The sequence below is a fragment of the Cetorhinus maximus genome, chromosome 4 (genome assembly GCF_964194155.1).
Source record: "Cetorhinus maximus chromosome 4, sCetMax3.hap1.1, whole genome shotgun sequence".
In the NCBI taxonomy this organism is placed as follows: domain Eukaryota; kingdom Metazoa; phylum Chordata; class Chondrichthyes; order Lamniformes; family Cetorhinidae; genus Cetorhinus; species Cetorhinus maximus.
Window position 1 is genome coordinate 117970833 of NC_135882.1, and position 27658 is coordinate 117998490.

At 42.3% G+C, this 27658-nt stretch overlaps 1 protein-coding gene across 5 annotated transcripts in view; it reads left to right on the forward strand.

Annotated features, from left to right (window-relative positions):
- The first annotated feature begins 212 nt into the window (after positions 1-212).
- Positions 213-27658, forward strand: part of lrrcc1 (leucine rich repeat and coiled-coil centrosomal protein 1) — a 226077-nt gene continuing 198631 nt past the window's right edge. For 2 of the 5 annotated variants that reach the window (XM_078540669.1, XM_078540675.1), the window contains exons 1-4: positions 213-338; positions 10166-10264; positions 24975-25180; positions 25879-25944. In XM_078540669.1, coding sequence (XP_078396795.1) covers positions 10206-10264; positions 24975-25180; positions 25879-25944 — 331 coding nt within the window. In that variant the 5' untranslated portion in view covers positions 213-338; positions 10166-10205. Of the gene's footprint in view, positions 339-10165; positions 10265-24974; positions 25181-25878; positions 25945-27658 lie in introns of those variants that run through there. The other 3 variants (XM_078540673.1, XM_078540674.1, XM_078540671.1) reach the window with 3 other exon arrangements.

The following is a 27658-nucleotide window of genomic DNA, read 5'->3' on the forward strand; positions in this document are numbered from 1 at the left end:
GGGGATTTGAACGAAATCCTCCTGGCGGAACGGCCGGAGGCAGGAGGAACTCCAGAGCGGGGAGCTCTGACCGGCCGGAGCTCGGAGCAGTGGGGCCGGAAGTGGTTTGAGGCGCCGGGTTTGAGCGGGAAAGTTAGCGGAAGAGGCGGGGGCCTATGGGATCACGTGTGGGTGGAGTTCGCTGACGATTGGCCCGCGGCTGTTGCGATGGAGATGGAGCCGGAAGGAAGCGGACATGGCTCGGCCCACAGGATTGAACGGGCCGGAGCAGCTGAGCTCTCCTGGTGCAGGAGTGAGTCCGCGGTCCGAGCTCAGACCGGGGGGGGCCTGAGTCAACGGTAAGACCGCAGTTATACTATCGGCTGTTATCAGGATTAAACTGCAGCGTCCAGGAATTAACGATTCATCCCCTGGAGACTGTAAACAGGGAGAAAATCATAGCGTTTAACATTGTTCATGTTTATTTAGTTTACTCTGAACAACTTTGTTTATTAGTTACAAAATGTTAAATAAAGGGGGACTGATAGTTTAAGAATTTTCCAAAAGGATAAATGTTATTTGCAGCCTTCTGCCCCATAAGATGATGGTGTGCGTTGTGGTGATCAGCTCTTGCTAAGCATCGCCTGGTGTGGCTCTCCTGCAGCGGCTGGACCGAGAAGACCATGTCAATTGTAGATCTTCCAGTTCTGAAACTACACTGGGATTTGGGATAGACACGTTCAGCCAAGATCTGCAGCCTGACAAGGGCAAGAGAGCAAACAATTTTCCTATGATGCTGAGCAAGGAGATGCCTCGATAGTTGGTGCAATCGTTGCAGTTGTCCTTGTTCTTGTACATGGTCACAAACTCTGTATTATGCATATCCTGGGGCATTGCCTCCCCCCCAGCAGCGATGGAGAAATTTATGCAGATCCTGCAGGAGGGTTGGTTTCCTCTGCTTGATGAGTTCAGGTGGTATAGCATCATCATCTGGAGGTTTGCCAATGGTATGCAAGTAAATAGCTTTGCTAAGCTCCTCCACACTACGTTTGATACCCAGCTCTTCATAGACAGGCTTTTTATCGTGGCTGGAGCTTCCTCAGTCACCATGTTCCAGGGATGAAAGATTTCCACTTTTCAGTTATGGAATTCTGCCCTTCTGAATGGTTTTTCTGACCCCCACCACCGCCTTGCTTCACTTAGCATGTCCATCATTGAGCACAGATTTTGTTCTACTCATGCTTGCTCCCATCCATTGCCTCCACTGATTGGCTGCTTTGGACACAGCCAGAACAACAGCAATCATTGGCCGACTTGGACGTGCCAGATTCCCCAGTCCCTCCTTTCTTGCTTGTCTTGTTTGAGCAAAGTTTTGTTTGTTAGGCGCTAGTGGTGGGTTTTGTTGGTGTAGAGGCAGAGGACTTGGCGGGCACTTTCTTCAGACCTGAAGCGCAAGGTAAACAAGGTAAAGCGAGGCTGGATCAAGCACCTGCCTCTGCATTAAGTTACTGGCCAGAGACATTGACCACTTTAAATAATGTCTAGTTCAGAGAATCATGACCATGGCCTTTAACAAGCTGTGGAGATAAAAAAAAACTTCAATTGTGCTGAGGCACCATATGGCCGCAGCATGAAAATGAACCAGTGGAGCTAGGCTGGGGGCATCACAATTCAGTGGGATGCTGCCTTCACAGGTTCACATCTACTTTCCAGCAGTGGTAAACAGGTGAGCCATCACATTCAGCTAATTCTGCCCACTGTCCCAAGACTGAGTACAAAGGACTAACTTATCAGCCTTAGCATGGCAACCTCTGGGATCAGCCTCTGAACAAATGGGTGGTTAAAAATTAGGGTTCTTTTAGGCCGGATGGCTCAGTTATGTGTTGTACTTATCAGCTAAGTTATCTGGCGCGGTTCAGTTGTACTTTGCTACAGTCCCCAAGTGTTGAGTAATTGTTTCCCCCCTCCCCTAACCTCCTTTTGGACATATGAGCATAAAACCTTCCTTGATGTTGATTCTGTTCGGAAGCACTAAGAACTGGGGAGTTTGGTTGTTGAACTGTTAGTCTTAGTTTGCATTGTTACCTGTTCTATATTCTACTCCTTTTAATGCTGAAACAAGATTGTGCAATGTCACTGTTTTCATTAATTGTTGAAGTCTGGGCATGTGAGGAGAAGTCGATTAAACTGTCGATCAACCCCCATTGTGCATGGCCTGCCCTCACCCTTTTTGCCCCATACCAAACTCAAATGAGTGGATTTGAATAAAGGGTTTCAGCCTACCCTGAACACAAAACAGCCAAACTGGAAAAGAATCCCAGCAATGACAGCGTTTCATGGCCCTGAACCACATGCTGACTTGACACGAGTGTCTGTTAATGTTGGCTGTCAAGTGAAGGAGGCACCACCTACTCTCAACACTCAGGTATTGCTAATACTTCGGTTGGGTTCATATTCTGTTGTAATGAGGTAACACCCCAACCAGAGGATGTTAGATTTGGAGTCCAAAAATGAGCCCAGCTGCATTCATCTCATGGTAATTTTACAATTCCTCGTGCGCCAGATGATGTTCAAAGGCTTGTCGATTCAAAGATTCCAGTTTACGTTAGTTAATAGGTAAACAAATCCAGTAATTAAATCACTAGCATCTTTTGAAGTTACCAACATTTAAAGCAGACTACCCAGTAGGCGTTTTGTGGAATGTCAGGTATAAACATTTCCCATGATTTTGCTGATTTCTCTTTCACCTGAAGTTGTTCATAAAATACTTTGTCCAACACACTATAATGTGTACATACGTTGAAATGTTGAGGTCACTTCGGTGATTTGATACAAATGCATTGCTGCACAGCCTTGACGGTAATAGAAGATTTGAAACATTTGAAGTGGCCTAGAAGTATTCGCATTTACTACAGATCATAAAAAGTGCTATAATTACATGATTCCTAGTCACAAAAAAATTTCGGACATTTTTCTCTTCAGCCTCTAATTTTCAGACTTGTATGTCTTCTGCTACTCTCATCCCTGATGTTCTCCTGAGAGTACAACTCGGGGTAATGTTCCACCTATCTCTCCAAGTGTTTATTGCAGTCAGTGATGTCCTCCCCTCCCTTTGTTTTTAGTGGAGCTTTTTTCTTTGCTGATGGACGTGTTGCCTTTTTGATCTCATCATACATGCCTGGAGCATTCCCTGTGTTGAAGGACATCTGTATATTCTGGTAAAGTTGTAACCAGCAGTCATTGACACAGTGACTAGCGAGCCTGTTGGACTTTGCTTCGAACAGCTCTTTGTGCATTCAGAGTCTTCTCGCTGTTTCTCTCTTGTAGTTAATGAGAATAGACCATTTGGCTTCAATGACAGGTCCCATCACGACCATGTTAGCCTCAAACCAGTCAGCGCTTTTCCGCTCTTGCTTCCTCTATGCTGAGAGTGTGGCATTGTCAGTGGTATCTTGAAGTATGTTCCATTTTGCTTCTGCCCTCTGTGTGGGAATACTGGAGAGCACCTCAATCGCATTGAGGAACTGTTGGTTTTTATCTGGGCAGGCAGACTGGCTAATGTTGATATGAGGATGGCCTTTCTGCTTTGAATGAAAAAGCTTCAAGGATTGCATCCTAATCCTGGTGCAGGGAGTGACCTGTATCACAATCAGCACTGTGGTAGCTGCATCTGTAGAGAACGCTGTTGAGAGAGTCACTTCTGGTGATGATCAGGTCAAGCTTGATGACAAAGTTCTGAGCTTCAATGTCTCCAGGCCACTTTGTGGTATGGTTCGTTCTGAAAGAAAGTGTTAGTTAGGTAAAACTTGTGGTAGCAGCAAAGCTCAAGTAATCTCTGTCTATTTTCAGTTATCTTCCCCAAGCCATGATGTACAAGGCAGGAGGATTATGCCCACAGCTGCATTGAAATTCCCCTGTAGGTAAAGATGTTCTGCCTTGGGATTCTGCTAAAAGCAGTGTTAAGCTCCTCATAGAACTTGAATTTTGCTACTCTAGTGGGGAACAGTGTTGGAACATAGACATTCATGAGTTTAACTGATCCTGTTTTAGTTGATGGGCAGATGGAGAGAACATGTTCTGAACCATTTGTGAGGGGTTCTATCATCGAGAACAGTGAATTCCTTACAACGAAACCTACACCTTGCTCATGCATTTCCTCTGAACTTTTCACCTACCAGAGGTATGTGTGATATTTTTCTTTGTGGTCCACTCATGGCAAGCCTGTACTCTTGTGTTGAAGCTATGTCAATGTTCAGCCTGTGTCAAGCTCCATCTTGACCACAGCTGTCTTACATGTGGTATCGATCAGTTACAAGTCGCCTGTCAGTCCCATGCACATGGTCCTGATGTTCCAGCTTGCCAATGGAAGAATTGGCATCTTCTTTCTTTTCATTTGTTGTTTGCCTGGCGCTATGGATTCCGTCCACTTATTGAGCAGAGACTCGAAGCTCCAAGTACCCATTAAAGCAAGTGGACTGTGGTGGGTCAGCACCTTATTCGTTTAGGGCTGCCCTATCTGTGCTGTTACGTTTCTGTGATTTGAGGTGGACAGTGGCTGACCAGTGGGATATAATGGTTCCTCCCACTGTTGGAGACAGCCTGTAGCACCTGTTTTCAATGACAATCGTTGAGTTTGTCATTTGTAACTGCTGTCTTCCGTGTTGTGTTAATGCTCTGCAGTGAAACTGGAGTGTCCGCTCAAGGGTGCAAGCCTGGGCAAAATTTATGGAGATCCTAGGCTGCCCACTCATTAGGGTCTCTCTCTTGACCTCCCCGGCAGAGTCCAAAGGAATGCAAAGCGCCGCATTTGACACTGGCTTCGTTGCAGGAGTTGCTGGGAACGTGACATTTTTAGACATCAGTCCACCTTTGGGCTCCACTCCAGATTTTTTGCCAGGGTTTATTCCTTTAGCCTTCAACTCTCCCGAGGTATCCACAAGACATTGGAGCTATTCGCCCATAGCTTGGAGTTTGGTTAATGAGTGCCTGGGCATGTCCACATGCCGGAGGGGCTGCATACAACGTCTGGGGCCCAAACTTCCTCCACACTCCTTTGAAGCTTTAGCTTGGAGCCACAAGGGACCCAGTTTCTGTGTATTGCAACGAGGAGGCACAGCAGAGGACTTGCCGTTGGAGAGGCTGTGTACTGTCAGAGAGGGACTTGTGCATTTGGCTCACTTTTTCTGCTAGTCAGCAGTGTAGGCTGAAAATGAAGAGCAAACTAGCACACAAAAATTGAAAGCCTGTTAACTCAATTCACTCGCACATTCGATACGTCACATCGACCTGTTGAACGTACACTGGATAATGAAATAGTCTGCTTAAAAAAAGACTAACATTTATATAATGCCTTGCACGAATTCAGGACATCCCAAAGCACATTACAGCCAATGAAGTATTTTTTAAGTGTAGTTACTGTTGTGGGAAAAGCTGTGGCCAATATAAGCACAGCAAATTCCCACAAACAACAATGTGATAATGCCTAGACAATCATTTTTTGTGATGTTGATTGAGGGATAAATATTGGTCTGGATACCAGGCTAACTCCCCTGGTCATCTTTGAATAGTATCATGGGATCTTTTACGTCTGACTGAGAGAGCACTGTTCAATGTGTCATTCAAAAGATGTCACCTCTGACAATGCTGCACTCCCTCAATACTGCACTGGGGTATCAGCTTAGATTTTAGTGTTCAAGTATTTGGAGTGTGTTTTAAACTCTCAACCTTCTGACTCGAAGGTAAAAGCGCTAACAACTGAGTCACCGCTGTTCACTTTTAGTTAGGCTTGGAGAGGGTGGCAACACAAGAATGGACACGTGGAGTATGTGGGGATGCATCAGTTGGAGGTTTGGGCTCATATGATAACCTCAGAATATGTCCAATTGGTGGTGGCTATGAAGGATATTCTGTTCACCTGGCTCCTGGCAAATACCTAAAAGAATCTGTGACTGCAGTTCTGCATTAGAAGCAGTTCAGAGAAGGTTCACTCAACGGATACTTGGGGGTGGGGGGAAGGTTAGACAGGCTGGGCCTGTATCCATTGGAGTTGTGAAGATTGAGAGGTGGTCTTATTGAAACATATAAAATCCTGAGGGGATTTGACAGAGTGGATGCTGAAAAGATGTTTCCTCTTGTGAGATAGACTAGAACTAGGGGACACAGTTTAAAAATAAGGGGTTTCCCATTTCAGACAGATGAGAAGAAATATTTTCTCTGAGGGTAGTGAATCTTTGGAACTCTCTTCCCCAGAGAGCGGTGGAGGCAGGGTCAGTGAATATTTTTAAGGCAGAGGCGGATAGATTCTTGACTAACAAGGGAGTCAAAGGTGGGTAGGCGGAATGTGGAGTTGAGACCACGATCGGATCAGCCATGATCTTATTGAATGGCGGAGCAGGCTCGAGGGGCTGAAAGGCTTCTTCCTCCTAATTCATATGCATGTTAGTGTGTAAACCACCACTAATGACCCTCTAATTGTACTGTGCTTGGGGCAATTTCTGTTAGTGCTGAATCTACCTGGGATAACTGTGTATGTGTAGTTGCTCATAAATTATTTGAAGAACTATAAGGCAACACTGGGTGAAAATTCATAACTTTGCCACTCAGGCTTAGATGTTCCCTGGTGTTGGGTGGCTATTAGCTGCAGTGGGCTGAGAGATCAGTCTGCCTGCAGCCAAACTCAAGATACAACTCGCACTTCCACTGTGAATTGCCATTTAACTTTGCTGGTGCAGCACTTTTTATCAAAGACATCCAGCTAATTCTCGCAACCCACCCCTCCATTTGCCCAGCCAGATGAGCCCAGAAAATTGGGATGAAAGTCTCCTTGTCCTTTGAGGAATCTCTCGTTTCTAATGAGCAGAGGTTTACAGCATAAATCTGTTCATAACTCAGTACTAATTGGCACTTTCACTGAGGTTACAGGATGGCTGGGTTGGGCAATGGAAACATGTCACACTGGTGTGTTTGTTTGCTGTTCTAAGTTTGGGCTGCTGGGTTGTTACTACAATTGGATTGCCTCTGATGATGAATTTGACATAAACAGCAAGCCTACGGTGTAAGGAGGTATCCAGAGATGGGTGTGAATGACCTGAGAATCTCCCATTTAAGCTTTGCCTACAACAACTTGCATTTTTATAGCACCTTCAATTTATTAAAATGTCCCACAGTGCTTCCCAGAAGCGATTTATCAAACACAATTTCACACCAAGCACATGAGATATTAGGACAGGTGAGCAGAAGCTTGGCCAAACGGAGAGGTTATAAGGAGCATCTTAAAGGAGGAAAGAGAAGTAGAGAGGCAGAAATGGTTGGGAGTGAATTCCAGAGCTTGGGGCCTATGCAGCTGAAAGCATGGCGGCCAGTGGTGGAGTGATTAAAATCAGGAATACACAAGAGGCCAGAATTGGAGGAATGCTGAGGTCCTGCAATGTTGTTGGGGTGGTGGAGGTTACCAGGATATGGACAGGGACATGGAGGGATTTGAAAACAAGGGTGAGAATTTGACTGTAGGTCAGTGAGCACATTGCTAATGGGTGAATGGAACTTGGTACAAGTTAGGACATGGGAAGCAATTTTGAATGAGCTCAATGAGTTTCTGGAGGGTGCAAGGACCAGGGGAGCATTGAAATAGTCAATTCTAGCAAAGATATAGATGAAGGTTTCAGCAGCAAATGGGCAGAGATGGCGATATTACAGAGGTGCAAGTGAAGTGCTCTTGAAGCAGATATAGATTTGGAAAACTCAGCTCAGGCTCAAAGACAATTCCAAGGTTGCAAGCCATCTGGTTCAGCCTCAGACAGTGACCAGGAAGAGGAGCAGAGTCAGTGTCTTCAGTGTTTTTGCTTATGGGGAAGTACTTCATCTTGTTTCTTCAAGACTGACATATTGGAAAATCCTCGTTAAATCTCAACTCCTATCTCCAGTGTTGTACTGATTCCAGTTGAAGTTTCATCCTTCCTGTTTTGGATATGACTGCTGATAACCTTGTGATATTCGACATGCCTTACTTGTCAGTCTGTATCAGTGGTAGCACTCTTGCCCTTGAGTCAGAAGATATGGGTTCATACCAAATCTGGAACTTGAGCACATAATCTGGGCTGATAGTTTAATGCTGAGGGAATGCTGCAGTTTTAGAGGTGCCATCTTTTGGATGAGACATTAAACTAAGGCCTTATCTGCTTGGTCTGATGAATAGAAAGTCCCTCTGACAACACTTGAAGAGCAAGGAACTTGGTGTCCTGGCTAACATTTATCTCTTAGCCAACACCACCAAATCATAACTGGCTATTTATCTTCTTGCTATTTCTTTTTTACTTTACTATGCTGTGTGTTTCTGTAAAAACGGTACTTCATGAATTGGCTCTGAAGTGTTTTGGGGTGTATTAAGGATGGGAAAGCTACTAAACAAATGCAACCTTTCCCCTCTAACTGCTGCTCTTAGTACTACGTGCAATTTACCCCCTCTACCTGGGCCATCCACAAAAATTCACTCCCTCCACCACCAACGCACAGTGGCAGCAGTGTGCACCATCTACAAGATGCAGTGGAGGAACTCACCAAGAATCCTTGGACCAGCACTTTCCAAATCCATGACCATTACCATCTAGAAGGACAAGGGAAGCAGACACATGGAAACACCGCCACCTGGAAGTTCCTCTCCAAGCCACACACCATCCTGACTTGGAAATATATCACTGTTCCTTCACGGTCAAAATCCTGGAACTCCCTAACAGCACTGTGTGTGTTCCTACCCCATAGGGACTGCAGCGATTCAAGAAGGCAGCTCACCACCACCTTCTCAAGGGCTGGCCTTGGCAGCGGTGCCCACATCCCATCAATGAATTAAAAAAAAAATTCATATCCTGTGTTAATTCCCACTTGTGTACCAACACAAACCTTTCTGATCCATTTTGATTTTCTGGCCCTCAACACCTCAGATTTAAAATTCTTGTCATTATCTGTAAATACCTCCATAGCTTTGCCCCACTTTACCTCTGCAGCCTTCTCCAGCCCTGAATTTCCTTTGAACATCACCACGTTCTCTGTTCCATCATTAAGCCAACTATCTCTGTTCTTTTTAAAAACCTATAAACCCATCTCTGACCAAGCTTTTGATCACCCCATCTCTCTCCTTTGTTTCATGTTCATTTTCAAGATGTCCATTTATGAAGTTCATCGGGATATTAAAGGTGCTTTTTCAAATGGAACACTTAGAGATTTGTTTACTTGTGTTACCAGCTAATGATTTTCATTTAAATATTGTTTTTAAAAATAGTTCAATAATACATATTTTCGATTTGAGACATTTTGGAAAGTAATTTGTAATTATAAAGTAAAATTGCGATTCTGTGACTCAATTTTTGTAATTAAAAATAATCACGATGAGTCCATGGGAGTACAGCAGGTTGTAATTGAACCAAGCAGTTTTATTGTAGGACAAGGGCATTTACTTAAAAACAAATCCAAGGGAAAAGCAGTTTCATGTAAAAGGTTGGGAGAAATGGATCTCATACATCAGAATGCCAGCTGAGGTAGTTAGAAGGGAGAATCTGCCTTTACTCAGCTCTGCGAGCTTGTCACATTTGTCCTTACCAACCACCGCTAACTCCCTGATTTCCCAATGCACCCAACTCTCTGTCTTAACTTACAGATCCTTCTGTGCCTTGCTTCACAGAAGCTCTTTAACATCTTCTGATCCTACAGTCTAGATGCAGCTCGTTGATCAGATTGTGGACTCCTGTGTATACCCTTTACTTCGGCCCCCCATAACATTGCCTCGGCCGTACCTGCTCCCTAAACCTCTGCTTTGCTACTTTTCTCCCTGACTTTAAAAGCCTCCTCAAAACTTGTCTTTTCAACCATACTTTTGATCACCTTTCCTAATCTGTCAACTCCTGCACAGAGTCTGATCGCTCTTAGTGCATTGGGATGTTTTATTATGTTATGAGGTGGTAAATAAATGCATGTTTATGAGTAAACTTAATGCTACTGAAACTTTATTTGTGTAATTTGAGCAGAATGATTACATCCAAGAGCAGTAGTTCACAAAATGGAAATGTAAGTTAAAGTATATGCTTATCATTCGAAGGCTGTGTTGTCTTGTCGGGTGCAATAGAAGAATCATACAGTGAGTAATGTAATCAAATGTTTTTAGTAAATTGAAGTTTGTTTTTCTTTTTCTGATTAGCATTCAAATAACTGACGGTTGTAGTACATAATGAAGTGGAATGGCACATGTTGATCAATCATCCCAGGAGCTGTGTCTGATAGATAAGACTATCACCAGGTACATGGTTATTCACTTTACTGTATTAAATAGCCTAATGTTCAAAGAATTCTCATTCATAAATTTATTAGAATTGCTTATATTTTATAATAGCTTTGTGACTATTCAGCAGGAGACAAATATTCTAAAACCACGTATAATCTAATTCATGCTTTGCTACCAAAAAAGCATTTTTTTTTATTCTTTCACCAGATGTAGGCGTTGCTGGCTAGGCCAGCGTTTGTTGCCCATTCCTAATTGCCCTTGAGAAGGTGGTAATGAACCTTCTGAACCACTGCAGTCCGTGTGGTGTAGGCACAGCCACAGTGTAGTTAAGGAGGAAATTCCAGAATTTTGACCCAGTGACAGTGAAGGAACAGCGATATAGCTCCAAGTTGTGTGGCTTGGAGAGGAACTTGCAGACGGTGGTGTTTCCATGCACCTGCTGCCCTTGTCCTACTAGGTGATAAGAGGTCATGGGTTTGGAAGGCGCTGTCAAAAGACCCTTGGTGAGTTGCTGCAGTGCATCTTGTATTTGGTACACACTGCTGCCACTGCGCATCAGTAGTGGAGGGCATGAATGTTTAAGGCGGTGAATGGGGTGCCGATCCACCACCTTTGTCCTGGATGCTATTGAGCTTCTTGAGTGTTATTGGAGCTGCACATCTAAGCAAATGGAGAATATTCCGTCACACTCCTGATTTGTGCCTTGTAGATGGTGGACAGGTTTTGGGGAGTCAGGAGGTGGGTCACTCGCTGCAGCATTCCTAGCCTCTGACCTCCTCTTGTTGCCACAGTATTTATATGGCCAGTTCAGTTCAGTTTCTGGCCAATTTCTGGCCTAACCACCAGGATGTTCATAGTGGGGGATGCAGCGATGGTAATGCCATTGAATGTAATGGGACGATGGTTAGATTCTCTCTTGTTGGAGATGGTCATTGCCTGGCACTTGTGTGGGATGAATGTTACTTCGAATTTGAATCAATTGAAGTTAAGAGGATAAACTATTAACTTTCACTGGAATGTAACATGATTCTAGTTTAGCGAGGAAACCACTGCAATTGCCCAAGATTCTCAAATAAAACAAGCGATTGTGAAATCTCTCTCATTACCTCTTACCGCTCGTCCATATGTACCTTTTGTTAAACATGTTCTACAACTCTGTTTGTAGTTTTGTTTTTATCAAGTATGGAACCAAGTTTATAATCATAGATTATTTTGTAATTTTACCATGGCATCCTGAGCCGGTTAACATTCACAGCCAGTGAACATGTCTTCTTTCAGGCTTCTTTCAAAGCCTCCCCTTTAGGTGGTTGCTTGGAAGTTTATAATTTGTTTGTCCATTTGCTCACTCTATAAGACCGTAAGACGTAGGAGCAGAAGTAGGCCATTCCGCCCATCGAGTCTGCTCGCCATTCAATGAGATCATAGCTGATCTGATAACCTCAACTCCACTTTCTTGCCTTGTCCCCATAACCCTTGATTCCCTTACTGATGAAAAATCTGTCTATCTCAGTTTTGAATATATTTAACGACCCAGCCTCTACAGCCCTCTGTGGTAAAGAATTCCACAGATTCACCACCCTCAGAGAAGAAATTCCTCCTCATCTCTGTTTTAAGTGGGCGCCCCCTTACTCTGAGATTATGCCCTCTGGTCCTAGTACCTCCCATAAAGGGAAACAACCTCTCAGTATACCCTGTCAAGCTCCCTAAGAATCTTATATGTTTTAATAAGGTCGCCTCTCATTCCTCTAAACTCCAGTGAGTACAGGCCCAACCGACTCAACCTCTCCTCATAAAATCCCTTCCTTGCCGGGATCAACCTAGTGAATCCTCTCTGAACTGCCTCCAATGTCAGTATATCTTTCCTTAGATAAGGGGACCAAAACTGTTCACAGTATTTTAGGTGTGGTCTAGCGAGTGCCTTTTTAGCAAGACTTCCCTATTTTTATACTCCATTTGAAATAAAGGCCAACATTCCATTTGCCTTACCTATTACCTGCTGAACTTATATGCTAGCTTTTGTGGGATTCTTGCATGAGGGCCCCCAAATCCCTCTGTGCTGCAGCTTTCTTCAGTCTTTCTCCATTTAGATAAAATTCAGCTCCTCTATTCTTCCTGCCAAAGTGCATAACCTCAACTTTCCCACATTATATTCCATCTGCCACATTTTTGCCCACTCACTTAACCTGCCTGTATCCCTCTGTAGACTGTCATCCTCACCACTTGCCTTCCCACCTATTTTTGTGTCACCCGTAAACTTGGCGATAGCACATTCATTTCCCTCATCCAAGCCATTAATATATATTGTAAATAATTGTGGCCCCAGCACTGACCCCTATGACACTCCACTAGTTACAGGATGCCATTCCGAAAATGCCCACCTTATCCCAACTCTCTGTCTTCTATTAGTTATTAGGCAAATTGCTTCATCTTGTCTTACGCAAAGCCTGGCTGAGACTGAAATCTCTCTGAATGTTGATACACAAATATACTTTATCACACAATGTTAGTTTTTGGTGTCTCCTCTTGGTGAATTTCTAATCTCAGCCATTCCATATACTGAAGGCTGAGTGGAGGTGGAATACTACTTTTTTGTGGGCAGGGAAGATTTAACCAGTTCACTTGGAGAACTTCTGGCGACAAGCTCAAAAATGACAGAAACAGGAACAGATTGTCTGTTTAACTTTAAATCGTACCTGAAAGGAAAGGGACTAAAGTGAAATCTATACTAGTCAATATATTAGGTTCTATTTCATGGCTAAGCTAATGAGCCATTTGCTTAATGGTACCAATCTAGCCTCTGAGTCAGAAGCTGCACAGTTTGAAATCAATTCTTGACAATGCAATGAATGGTGTTATCCAGCAGACTACTTGCAAACACTGGGTGTGGGTGCTTCCCTTCTCCCCATTGTTATGAGTTGTGGGAAAATCCTTCCTGCCATGTAGGACTAATTAATAGTAGTGTCCACAGCACAGCCTGTCAGACTGTTAATCAGCCTGTACATCTTTCTGCTACTTTGTACTATTCACCAAGTGTGAAGGTATGTAAATAGCAACTTTATGGTTGAGCTTTAATTTTTATCAGTTGAAAGGTCTAAATCTAACTAAGAGCTTGTATTTTTCATATCTTCAGGGCATCCATCATGCTTCACAGCCAGAAATTGCATTCTGAGCTGTTATTTTGTAGGCAAGTGAGACAATGCCTGTCTGCTCACATGAGATAAATAACTTGATAACCTGTCTGATGCCTTTCACTTGAGGTATAGATCTTGACCAGGATTTGAAGAGAACTTCCCTGGTCCACTCTGAATAATGCTACAAGACCTTTGTGATCGTCGGCCTAAGTAATAGACTTGGTTTAACATCACATTCATAAGAAAGCATGTTTGATAAAGTACTGTACTGAAGTGTCAGCCTAGGCCCTTAAGTTCAAGCCAATGGAATATGGTTTGAATCCATTACCCCCTGCCTTGGAGGCAGTGCCTCTTACTGATCCAAGCTTACATTTAACAAATGTTCTATAGTAGAATTGCATAAAAAATAATCTTTCAGCTTTTTCTAATAGAAAGTTTCTTTTGAAGTGATTTGTGTGTCTGTAATCCATCCTGCATTAATTCCTCTTAAAAATTAAAATATTTTTGCTCCCCAGTTTGAGACATTTCCTGAAAATACTGGGTATGCTAAGCTCTCCTGATTGTTATTTGATCATACCCAGACTTGGAAGAGGACTTCGATTTTTATTTTTTGAGTTACTTGCCCTCAGTCCAGCTGATGCCTTTTTATTTCCATTTGAACTATTTTAATTTTAAATTAACTTTAGACAATACAGGATCTTAAATTTGGCTGCAAGGTACATCTAAAATATGATGGACTGTCCGGTTTGACCCTGAAACCATGTGTTAATGAACTTAATCATGTTGCAGTGGGTAGGGTTTGGCATCAGATTTGTTAATTTTCCCTGCTGTTAGTGGCGATTTCAAATTTGGTGAACAATTGGACTACTCATTATATGTCTAATGCATTAATTAGTGTGCCATTCTTAATATGAATAATAAATTGATGACAATCAGGCAATTATTGATAGAATTGCTTCATTTCTACAATTAATCACTGCAGCTAACACTGTTGCTTTTAAAATATTCTGCCATTTATTGAAATCGTTTACCTTAATTAAGGATTTCAAACTCTTTCGAGTTATCAACAGTCACAGATTGCAACTCTTTCGAGTACAATCACAGTTCTTGGTTTCCGGGAGTGGGACATGAACCCACAACCCTCTGGTTCAAAGGCGAGGGTGCTATGAACTGAGCCACAGCTGACACCTCCAAAGCTGGTGCTCACTCACAGTGATGTCAATGAATCTTTCCAGGATGTTGAACACCTAATTAACTAGATGTATTAGCGGTGAAAGCCAGCTTTGTTCAAGATGAATTTCTTAAACAATGCTGTACATTGGTCAGTTACCAAGTAAATAAATTTAAAGACTAGTTGACGCAATGAAATCAAATGTTTTCTGAGAATGTTCCTACATGAAAAGTACTAGTTCTTATTTGCACACTGGCTCGATGAGCAAATGATTACTGGGATTGAGTCCATTGTTTACATTTGTCTTTTTGAATTGACTGGCACTGTTGCATTCCCTGTTGTTCCACATTTAGAAAGTTGAGGTTCAGAATGCAAATAGGAGTGATTTATTTGGATGTATATTTTTTAAAATGGGGTTAAGCCCACCAACTCAGAAAATGAATTAAATTGTTTGTATAGCATTGTAGAAATAAACCACTTTTTTTTATTAACATTAACACTTCTAGTTAATTATGTTAATCATCTTGACATTAAAGTACGTGAATTCCATTTACATAATTCCTCTTAACCTTTACCTTTACTTATCTGCACATTTTTCTCTTTTGTATACCTAACACAAATCTTCCCTAACCTTCAAAATCCACCTTCTCTATTTCCCAACCAGATTTCAAAGTGCTCCAGTGCCTTCCTTGCAGAAATATCTGCCTGAGAAGACACTTGTCCTTGGCAACATTAGCCTGAGCCCACTCACTTGGTTTACCTGTCTTCCATTTGCTTCACAGCCTCATCCTTCAAACACTTCTATCTACACGAAACCCATTCCATTGACTTTGCTATCACATAAAACTACTTTTCAAGGCCATAGTTACTGACTGGACCTTTTTCCAATCACCTTCACATATTTTACTGTAAAAAAAAAAAAAATCCTGATATCCATTTCTAACATTTTCACTCTAACATCTTCCAATTCTGAATTTACTCTTCTCTAAAATTGGACTTTTCAATCTGTGTTATTATTATCTTGAATACAACCTGAGCGCTCTCTGCCCCAGATTGCTTCTTACCCCTATTTACTCCCAATACAAAAACTGTCTTTGTGGTCTCACCTGTAAGCTAAAGACCAGAATACATGAACACTTTTACAAGTTTCCTTCTGTTCACTGCCAAATCTGTCATGACCAACTGTCATGCAATATGGATCCTCCTCATAAAAAGTTCTTATCCCTTTGGAGGGTTGGGCAGCCCCAAATTTTTCTCTTCAGCATAACTTGCCTCTTCATCTCGTTCCAAGGAGCTGGTACATTTATTTGTTTCTAAAATTGAGGACACCTTCTGTATTTCATCTACTTTATTCCTCCTTCTCTGCTCCTTTCCATTTCTCCTAAACCCACCCATCTTCTAAATTGTTTCTTAGCCCAGAATCTCTACATTATGGTATCTCTTCTCCCAGTCCTTTCATGAAGCTCACTGCCTGCTCTCTTGACCTTCCCCTTTTAACTCGACTCTTGACTTCTAAACTTGTTATCTCAATTCCAGTAGCATTGTCATCCTTCCCTTCTTCTAAGATTATTCCCACATCTTTTAAAACTGATATTGTTACCCCCTTTCCTTAAACGACTGTCCTTTCCTCTCACTATCCTTCAAATTAAAATCCTGTCTCCAAACTGACTTTTTCTATTCACAGTTTGAATGTTTGTTGCTGCACAAGTGCCACCCTTGCCTCTTTCACTACTTCATGATGTGGTCCCTCTAATTGGATTTCTGGCTAGTTCAAACCACCCTAGTTAAAATAATTAATTGTATTCTATGTGGCACCACTGATACCCTGAATGTCATTATTCTCTTGTAGTTCCACTCCTATCTGTTACTATGTATCCTCAAATAATTTCTACTGCCATGCCTGCAAAGGCATTTATGAGCAAGCTGTCTTGCTCCCTTCCGATTCATCACCTACATTCTTAACCTTTGGCAAAATCATTCACAAGTGTTAATTTTCGTCTATGTGAACACTTTTTATACCCATCTCATATATCTTTATGTAAAAGCGAAATACTGTGGATGCTGGAAATCTGAAATAAAGTCATAAGGTGCTGTAAAAACTCAGCAGGTCTGGTAGAATCTGTGGAAAGAGAAACAGAGTTAACGTTTCAAGTCCAGTATAACTCTTCTTCGGAACTATCTTTAAGTCACCACGGTTGACTCCAGGCTGGAATTGTTCTATCTGATTGCTAGCCCATTATCTAATTTAGACAAACACACTTGGGCCATTTTCCTTGTTACCCACTTGCTGTGCCTTCAGTTGCCTCTCTTAAATTCCTTCTCCTCACTACCCCACACCCCCCCAACCAATCCCATCACACCTTGCTCAACGTCCACTTTTTTTTCTCCTTGCCACCCTTATCACATAGTCTCTGGTGTCTCGTAAATGAGATCTGCTATATAAATAGAACTTGTGGGTTGTAGGAGTAAATATATTGTTTTTGGATTTAAAATAACAATTGGGCAAGAGGCTAAAGATCACTTGCTGGTTAATATTAAAAACGTCAATGAAGAATCACCCCAAAATAAGTTTTAAAAATTTGTTCAAATTTTTCACATGAAACAAATGTTTTTTGAACTTCAATGTTAATTTTGCAATTCCATGGTGCTCCTCTACTTGGCTTAGAAGACTTGATGTGGAAATACAGTTGGCTACTGTGTAAAGATGCAACAGCATCTCTAGGGGGAGGCTGTGGCATAGCGGTATTGCCATTGGACTGGTAATCCAGAGACCTAGGGCAATGCTCTGGGGACCTGGGTTCGAATCCCGCCGTGACAGATAGTGAAATTTGAATTCAATCAAAATCGTAATGTCCTTTAGGGAAGGAAATCAGCTGTCCTCGCCTGGTCTGATGTGACTTCAGTAATGTGGTTCACTCTTCAATGCCCTCTGAAATGGCCCAGCAAGCCACTCAGTTGTATCAAACTGCAAAAAAGTTAATAAAATTCAATGAAACCATCCGAAACCAACCAGAAACGACAATGGCAAACTCAGCCCTGTCAACTCTGCAAGGTCCTCCTTACTCGGGGTGAGGGGTGAGGGGTGGGCCAAAACTGGGAAGGTGGCAGCACAGAGGTATACAATCGGGAGGGAGTTGTCATGAAAGTCCTCAACACAACTCCGAAGACTGATGGCATCACGTCAAACATGGGCAAGGAAACTTCCTGCCAATTACCATGTACCTCACCTGCCTCAGCTGATGAATCAGTACTCCTACATGCTGAATAACACTTCAAGGAAGCACTTGAGGGTGACAAAGGTGCAGAATGTACTCTGGGCGGGGGACTTCAATGTCCATCACCAAGAGTGGCTCGGTAGCACCACCTCAGACCGAAAGGCCGAATCCTAAATGACATAGCTGTGAGACTGGGTCTGTGGCAGGTGGTGAGGGAATCAACAAGAGGGAGAAACATACTTGACCTCATCCTCACCAACCTGCCTGCCACCGATGCATCTGTCCAAGACAGTAGCAGTAAGAGTGACCACCGCACAGTCTTTGTGGAGATGAAATCCTGTCTTCACATTGAGGAAGCCCTCCATCATGTTGTGAGGCACTATCACTGTGCTAAATGGGATAGATTTCGAACAGATGTAGTAACTCAAGATTGGGCATCAATGAGGTGCCGTGGGCCATCGAGATTGTACTTGAGCACAATCTGTAACCTCATGGCCTGGCATATCCCCCACTCTACCATTACCACCAAGCCAGGGGATCAACCTTGGTTCAATGAAGAGTGCAGGAGGGCATGCCAGGAACAGCAGCAGGCATACCTAAAATTGAGGTGTCAACCTGGTGAAGCTGTAACACAGGACTACTTGCCTACCAAACAGCATAAGCAGCAAGTGATAGACAGAACTATGCAATTCCACAACCAACTGATCAGATCTAAGCCCTGCCACACCCAGTCATGAATGAAGGTGGACAATTAAAAAACTCACTGGAGGAGGAGGAGGAGGAGGCTCCACAAATATCCCCATCCTCAATGATGGAGGAGCCCAGCACATCAGTTCAAAAGTTAAGGCTGAAGCATTCGCAACAAGCTTCAGCCGGAAGTGCCAAGTAGATGATCCATCTCGGCCTTCTCCGGAGGTTCCCAGCATCACAGATGCCGGCATTCAGTCAATTCAATTCACTCCATATTCACTCAAGAAATGGTTGAAGGCGCTGGATACTACAAAGGCTATGTAGCTGTAGGACTGAAGAGTTTTGCTCCAGAACTTGCTGTGCCCCTGGCAAAGCTGTTCCAATATAGCTACAACACTCCGTACAGGATATACCTGTGCAATTTTCCACATTGTCCAAAGCAGGACATCAGTCTACTCTCCATCAGCAAAGTGATGGAATGAGTCATCAATAGTGCTATCAAGCAACACTTGCTCAGCAAAAACCTGCTCACTGAAGCTCAATTTGAGTTCCACCAGGGTCACTGAGCTTCTGACCGCGTTACAGCCTTGGTTCAAAAATGGACAAAAGAGCTGAACTCCAGACGTGAGATGAAAGTGACTGCCCTTGACATCAAGGCAACATTTGTCCGAGTATGGCACCAAGGCGCACTAGCAAAACTGGAGTCAGTGGGAATTGGGGAAAACTCTACGTCATACCTAGAGGACAAAAAGATGGTTGTGGTTGTTTGAGGTCAGTCATATCGGTTCCAGGACATCACTGCAGGAGTTCCTCAGGATAGTGTCTTAGGCCCAACCATTTTCAGCTGCTTCATCAATGACCTTCCTTCCATCATAAGGCCAGAAGTGGGGATGTTCACTGATGATTGCACAATGTTCAGCACCATTCACGACTCTTCAGATACGGAAGTAGTCGATGTCCAAACGCAGCATGACTTGGACAATATCCAGGCTTGGGCTGACATGTGGCAAGTAACGTTCGTGCCACACAAATGCCAGGCAACAATCATCTCCAACAAGAGAGAATCTAACCATTGCTGAATCCCCCACTATCGACATCCTGGGGGGGGGTTACCATTGACCAGAAACTGAACTATGAAACCATGAGACATAGGAGCAGAAGTAGGCCATTCGGCCCATTGAGTCTGCTCCACCATTCAATGAGATCATGGCAGATCTGATAATCCTCAACTCCACTTTCCTGACTTTCCCCCATAACTTTTGATTCCCTTACTGATTAAATATTTGCCTATCTCAGCCTTGAATATACTTAATCACCCAGCTTCTACAGCCCTCTGCGGTAAAGAGTTCCACAGATTCACTACCCTCAGAGAAGAAATTTCTCCTCCTCTCAGTCATAAATGGGTGACCCCTTACTCTTGAGATTATGCCCTCTGGCCCTAGACTCTCCCACAAGGGAAAACATCCTCTCAGCATCTACCCTGTCAAGCCCCCTAAGAATCTACTATGTTTCAATAAGGTCACGCCTCATGCTTCTATACTCCAGTGAGTACAGGCCCAACGTACTTAACCTCTCCTCATAAGAAAATCCCTCCATACCCAGGATCAACCTAGTGATCCTTCTCTGGACTGCCTCCAATGCCAGTATACCTTTCCTTAGATAAGGGGGCCAAAACTGTTCACAGTTGTATAGATTTAGCAAGACTTCCCTATTTTTATACTCCATTCCCTTTGAAATAAAGGCCAACATTCCATTTGCCTTCCCTAGTACCTGCTGAATTTATATTCTAGCTTTTTGTGATTCATGCATGAGGGCCCCCAAATCACTCTGTGTTGCAGCTTTCTGCAGTCTTTCTCCATCTAAAAAATATTCAGCTCCTCTATTCTTCCTGCCAAAGTTCATAACTTCACATATTCCCACCTTATATTCCATCTGCCAGGTTATTGCCCACTCACTTAACCTGTCTGTATCCCTCTGTAGACTCCTTGTGTCATCCCCACCACTTGCCTTCCCACCTATTTTTGTGTCATCCGCAAACTTGGCAATAGTACATTAATTTCCCTCATCCAGGTCATTAATATATATTGTAAATAATTGTGGCCCCAGCACCGATCCCTGTGGCACTCCACTAGTTACAGGTTGCCAAGCTGAAAATGCTCCCCTTATCCCCTACCCTGTCTTCTCTTAGTTAGCCAATCCTCTATCCATGCTGATCAACTACCCTCAACACCATGGGGCTCTTATCTTATTAAGTAGCATTATGTGCGGTAACTTATCGAATGCCTTTTGGAAATCCAAATATATTACATCTACTGGTTCCCCTTTATCTATCCTGCCTGTTACCTCCTCAAAGAATTCTAATAAATTTGTCAGGCAAGATATCCCCTTCATGAAGCCATGCTGACTCTGCTTGATTATATTATGCATTTCTAAATGCTCTGCTGTTATACCCTTTATAATAGACTAACATTTTCCCAATGACAGATGTTAAGCTAACGGGCCTATAGTTGCCTGTGTTTTGTCTCCCTTTTTGAATAAGGGTGTTACATTGACAGTTTTGCAATCCTCTGGGACATTTCCAGAATCTAAGGATTCTTGGAAGATTACTACCAGTGCATCCACTATCTCTGCAGCTACTTCCTTGAATATCCTAGGATGCAACCCATCAGGCCCAGGGGACTTAGCGGCCTTTAGCCCCATTAGTTTCCCTAGTACTTTTTCTCTAGTGATAGTTATTGTATTTATTTCCTCCCCAGCTTTTGTCCCTTGATTTTTTGGTATGCTACCATTGTCTTCTACCGTGAAGACTGATGCAAAGTATTTATTCAACTCCTCTGCCATTTCCTGGCTCCCCATTATTATTCTCCCACCCTCATTCTCTAAAGGGCCTATGTTCACTTTGGCGCCACTCTTCCTTTTTATATATTTAAAGAAGCTCTTAAATTACTTGCTAGTTTACCCTCAAAGTTTATTTTCTCCCTCTATTATTTTTTTGGTCATCTTTTGTTGGTTTTTAAAACTTTCCCAATCCTCTGGCTTACCACTAATCTTTGCCACATTGTATATTTTTCTTTCAATTTGATACTATCCTTAATTTACTTGGGTAACCATAGTTGATTTATCCCCTCCCTAGAATCCTTCTTTCTCACTGGGATATATCTTTGTTTTGAGTGATGAATTATTTTCATAAACGTCTGCTATTGTTCATCAGCCATATTTTCTGCTAAACGCCTTTCCCAGTCCACACCAGCCAACTCTGCCCTTATTCCTTGTAATTACCCTTAAGTTTAACACAGTTGTTTCCGACCCAAGTTTCTCACACTCAAACTGAAAGCTAAATTCTAGCATGTTATGGTCATGGTTTCCCAGGGGATCTTTTACCCTGAGATCATTATTAAATCTGCCTCATTACACATTACCAGATCCAAAATAGCCTGATCCCTGGTTGGATCCACAACATGATGCCCTAGGAAACTGTCCTGAGTACGCTCTGCTCGTGGCTACCTCTGCCAATTTGATTTTCCCAATCTACATGAAGAATAAAGTCACCCATGATTAATGTGCTGTCTTTTTTACATGCCCTCATTACCTTCTGATTTATTCTCTGTCCTACAACATAGCCACTGTTCGGGGGCCAATAGACTACTTCTACCAGTGTCTTCTTCCCCTTGTTATTTCTTACCTCCACCCATGTGGATTCTACATCTTCCGATCCAAGATCATTTCCTGCTATCGTACTTATTCCATCTCGTACTAACAAGGCTACCCCACCACCTTTTCCTTCCTGCCTGTCCTTTCGAAAAGTCAAATACCCCTGAATATTTAGTTCCCAGTTTTGATCTCCTTGTAACCATGTCTCCTTAATGGCTATAAGATCATACCATTAACCTCTATTTGTGCCGTTAATTCATTTACTTTGTTCCGAATACTATGTACATTTAAGTAAAGGGCCATTAATTTTGCCTTTTTATCATTTTTTCCCTCTTTGCCCCTATTTGCTGCTTTTTTTAATGTTTGGACACTTTGCGCCTTCTTGTCACACTTTGGGTGTCACTGCCTAAATAGCTACCCTGCAATGTTGCCAAATTCTTTTGCTTTGTAAGCCTACATATCCCATCTCCAGAACCCTCCCCCCTCTTCTATTTAGTTTAAAGCCCTCTCTATGGCCCTAGTCATTCGATTCACCAGGAAACTGGCCCCAGCACGGTTCAAGTGAAGTCTCACCCACCGAAAAAGCTCCCTTCTACCCCTGTACTGGTGCCAGTGCCCCATGAACTGAAACGCATTCGTCTCTCACCAATCTTTGAGCCACGCATTTAACTCCTTGACTTTATTTACCCTATGTCAGTTTGCCTGTGGCTCAGCTAGTAATCCTGAGATTATTACCTTGGAGGTTCTGCTTATTAATTTAGCTCCTAACTGTTCAAATTCTTTCAGTAGAACTTCCTTTCTAGTCGTATCAACGTTGTTGGTACCAACGTGGATGACAAAAACTGGGTCCTTCCCCTCCCACTCCAAGTTCCTCTCTAGCCCTGAGGAGATGTCCTTAACCCTGGCAGCGGGCAGGTCTCATCTCTACGGGACTGTCGCTCACAGCTGCAGAGAACAGTATCTATCCCCCTAATTACACTGTCCCTTACCACTACTGGGTTTCTATTTCCTACCCCCACTTGAATGGCTCCCTGTACTGCGGTGCTGTGGTCGGTTCACTCGCCTTTCCTGCAGTCCCTGTTCTCGTCCACATAGCTTGGAAGACCCTCGTAACTGTTGGGCAATTGGAGGGGCTGAGGCTCCTTGAACACTACCCCTGGGATCCCTACCTGCCCCACCTGCAGTCACACACTCCTGTCCCTGATAATAGACCAAATTTGAATTACCTAATCTGAGGGGTGTGACCGTCTCCTGGAGCAGTGTCCAGGTGACTCTTCCCCTCCCTGATGTGCACAACGTCTGCAGCTTGGACCCCAGCTCCTCAACTCAGATCCAAAGTTCCTCGAGCTGCAAACACTTACTACAGATGTGCTTGCTATGGATCACCTTGGTGTCCAACAGATTCACACATGCTACAGCAGCAAGACACTACCCGTCCTGCCATCACTGACTTATTTAATTTGTTGATTAATTCCTCTAGTATCCCCGCTTTTTACACTTTATTGTAATTATTTTTTTTACCAGTATTGATCTTATACTTAACAAGTTATTTTTAAGAAAGAGAAAATAAAGACTAGAGACTTAAACATAAACTATAGACCTTAATTTTACTTTAAAGACTAAAAATACTCACCAATCAGCGGGCTCGCCCCGCTGTTTTTAAATGAAATCTCCCCGCTCTTTATTTAAAATGAATTCTCCACACTCTCCCTGCTTGGATTCTTAAGGACTAGCCAAATAAACACTGTGGCTACAAGAGCAGATCAGAGGCTAGGAAGCGTGTGGCGAGTAACTCATCTCCTGACTCCCAAAGCCTGTCCTCCATCTACAAGACACAAGTCAGGAGTTTGATGGAATACTCTCCACCTGCCTGGATGAGTGCAGTTCCAACGACCTTGAAGAAGCTTGACACTATCCAGGATGAAGCAGCCCGCTTGATTGGCACCCCATCCACCATCGAACAGTGACAGCAGTGTATGCCATCTACAGGATACACTGCAGAAACTCACCAAGGTTCCTTAGGCAGTATCTTCCAAACCCGTGACCACAACCATCTAGAAGGACAAAGCCAGCAGGTACATTGGAACATCACCACCTGGAAGTCCCTGTCCAAGCCACTCACCATTCTGACTTGGAAATATATCGCTGTTCCTTCATTGTCACTGGGTCAAACTCCTTGAACTCCCTCCCTAACAGCACAGCACTATGGGTGTACCTACACCATCATGGACTGCAGCAGTTCAAGAAGGCAGCTCACCACTGGCCTAGCCAGCGAAGCCCATATTCCGTAAATGAGTATATTTTTTAAAAAGCATGTGGTTCCATAGAGGAATCTTTTCCAGTCCTGAGTTTGAGGTTTGTCTAAGCTTAAAAAAAATCATGCTGTGATGCAAAATGCTCAAACACACGAAGGGACGCTCGGGCATTTGGCCTTTTGGTAAAACTATAGTGTGCGCTATTGAGGAAATTTAAATTGGGAAATAATTATTTTTAATTTCCATAATTTAATCTTTCTTTTGCTTCATGTAATCCATTTTATAGACAGACCCAATAGAGAAAAGACTGCTCAATTAATTTGAATTTTATGTCAAGTTCATATATTCAAAACAAGCAGATAAATATCAAAGAATATCTTCACTTTACAAATTCAATGCATCTAAAATTCAGGTTTATTGTGATTCGTTTAATGTGTAACAATAATTTAGTAAGATTTTTAAATAAATTCTGATGACTGATTTGCTCCCAATATGTTAACTTCTTTTCTCTGTGTTCATACATTGACAGACCTGCTGTGTATTTCCAACATTTGCTGTTTAATAAAAAGTCCAGAATATATGTAAATTAATTTTCTCTTTCTTTTTTACTAGCTTGTTGACAGTACCTTTAAGCCCAAAGATTCAAGCACTCAATCTCCACTGTAATCAAATAAGCAGAATTGAAGGCCTTAGCCGAGTGTGGCAGTTGCGACATCTTGATCTCTCCTCCAATCAGATTACTCGTATTGAAGGATTGGAGACATTGGTGGCCTTGCGTACGCTAAATCTGTCCTGTAACTTAATAACCAAAGTAGAAGGTTTGTAAATTACAATGCAATGAAATCATATTTGAAACATTTGAAGTTATGTGATGTGCTAATTCTGCATTTACTTAAAACCTTGTTTTAGTTTACAGTTAAGTATTGAATACAGTTTTGGGCACCCCATTGTAGAATGAACATTTAAAAAAAGGGTAAAGTGTAACAGGGATTAATTACGATATTGCCAGAAATTAAGTGTTACAGTTAGGAATGGACACTTGAGAAACTGGATTTTCTTGCTGGAATTGAGAAAGTCCAGAGTTAACCTTACAAGAGGCCTCCAGATTGGAAAGGCTTGTAATGTGTTAAAGCCACTGGTTAGCTTTTTCTGAGAGTCAGTGCAGTTAGGATGTGCTAAGTGGCCTCATGTACTGTAAAACTCAAAGATTCTATTAAAAAAATATATATATAATCTTCCTTCACTCCAATAATTTGAAGTTATTATTTATACCTGTTATGGATGCCACCTATTATGTAGATATTGAAGTGGATTGGCTGCTTGGTTTCAGAGCAGCAAAATCAAGTAGCAGTTTTGTAACTGGGATTTCCAGTTTATAATTTGCCATTATACGAGAGCATTAAAATACAGGCTTTATTTTTGTTTTTGTGGATATCTTTATCAAGATGGTTTTTGATCTGGACAGTACATAAAGCCTGTTGACAATAACATTTGAAAAGTATTGTTCTCTTTTTAGGACTTAATGGACTCATCAATTTAACTAGATTGAATTTATCGTATAATCGTATTACTGACCTAACTGGTAAGTAAAGGTTCTCTTGCAACTTCCGATATTACTTTACTAAACAAATATATTGCTACAGTGGGAGAAATGTCATTTTAAGTTTAACGAATTATAGTTGTTTGCATTTGCCTACCTGTTTCCACAATCAATTTTGAAGTCTGTAATCTTGCTATACTGTATATTATTCTGCTTATCCTGGAAGATGCTCTATTAGAAAGTCCTATGTGATGGTGACAACGGTAAGCTACTCCTCCTCCTGCTTCTTGACCTGTCTGCAGACTTTGACACAGCTAACCAGACCATCTTCCTCTAATGCCACTGTTAACCAGCTGGATGGGACTGTACTCACCTGGTTCTATTCTTATCAGTCTAATCATAGTGTCATGACAACAGGAAACTGACTGAGTAAGATCTACAGACAACTTCACCAGCTAACGATAGACATATTGACTGTTTAAAGAAGACTTTTTTTTAAAGAGTACAAGCAAAGACACTGATCAAAAAATGGCTGACACGAGTCACCTGATGCCTGATACTGTAAGTTAACCACTTCTCTAGAAATTTTCTATATGAATTGCATTGCAGAACTATTGCATGGAACTTCACACCTGGGGGGTGTCAAGGTCCACTTCAAACAGGGACTCTCTTGAAAGGAAGGCATTAAAAATGCAAAGTGTTGGACTTTGATCAGCTGTAGTTCTATCAAGACAATGGGATATGCTAATCAGCCAGATACTCAGCAGAAATTCAAAACCCCTGTGGAGGTCGAAATAACCCCCATCTCCTGTTGATTTCTTTCTTGAAATGTGTCAAAGGTTTTGGAAATGAAAAGATCAAAAAAATGGAATTACTTGGTCTACAACGGTGACTGAGAGACATGCTAACCAAATTCCTTTCTGGGAATATAGACAGGAGTTTTAAACCAGTTTTAAAAACTGGTTTTACCAAGCAGAATCAGAAGGAGGAGGAAAAAGAAACATCTGTCACCTGAAAACATTGCTGAAAGAGAACAACAAAGATCTCTGTCTCAAGCTAAAAGTGTGTCAACAAAGTGCAGACCTGAACAAAGTCAACTACAGAATTCTACAGGAAACCAACTAACTTCGAACAGTTGCAACATTCAACAATCTGTGCCTCAAAGACAAGCAAAGGACTTAATCGTATATTCTTTTAACTTTTTATTGGACTCTAACTTCTTTACTTCTGATACTGGTGCGTGTGTCATTGCGCCTTTATTATTATCTTTTCTCGGGTTTAGTAACTAATAAACTGACTCTTCCTTTTGACTCAAGAAAATCTGGTTTGATTGGCTCCTTACTAACAAATAAATACACTTGTGGGATTAGAAAAGGCATTTACGGGGAAAAGAAAAATTGAAAACCTTTGTTGCCAATCGAGGGGGCTGAATAGAAGCGGAGCCAGCTCAATCCTCCTCACCTGATCATAACAGTGGCCAGAGTATCAATTCCAGTGTCTTCTCTTAAAGCTCCCACACCATTACCTATGGGTGTCCCCTTTGGCCCCTTCCTATTTCTCATATACATGCTGTCCCTCGGCGACATCATCAGAAAGTACCATGTTAGTTTTCACATGTATCCTGATGACACCCAGCTCTCCATCACCACCATCTCTTTCTACTCCTCCACTGGCTGGTAAATTTTGAGGCTATATATATGACACCCAGTACTAGATTCTCTCCAATTAAATATTGGGAAGACTGAACCAATTTTCT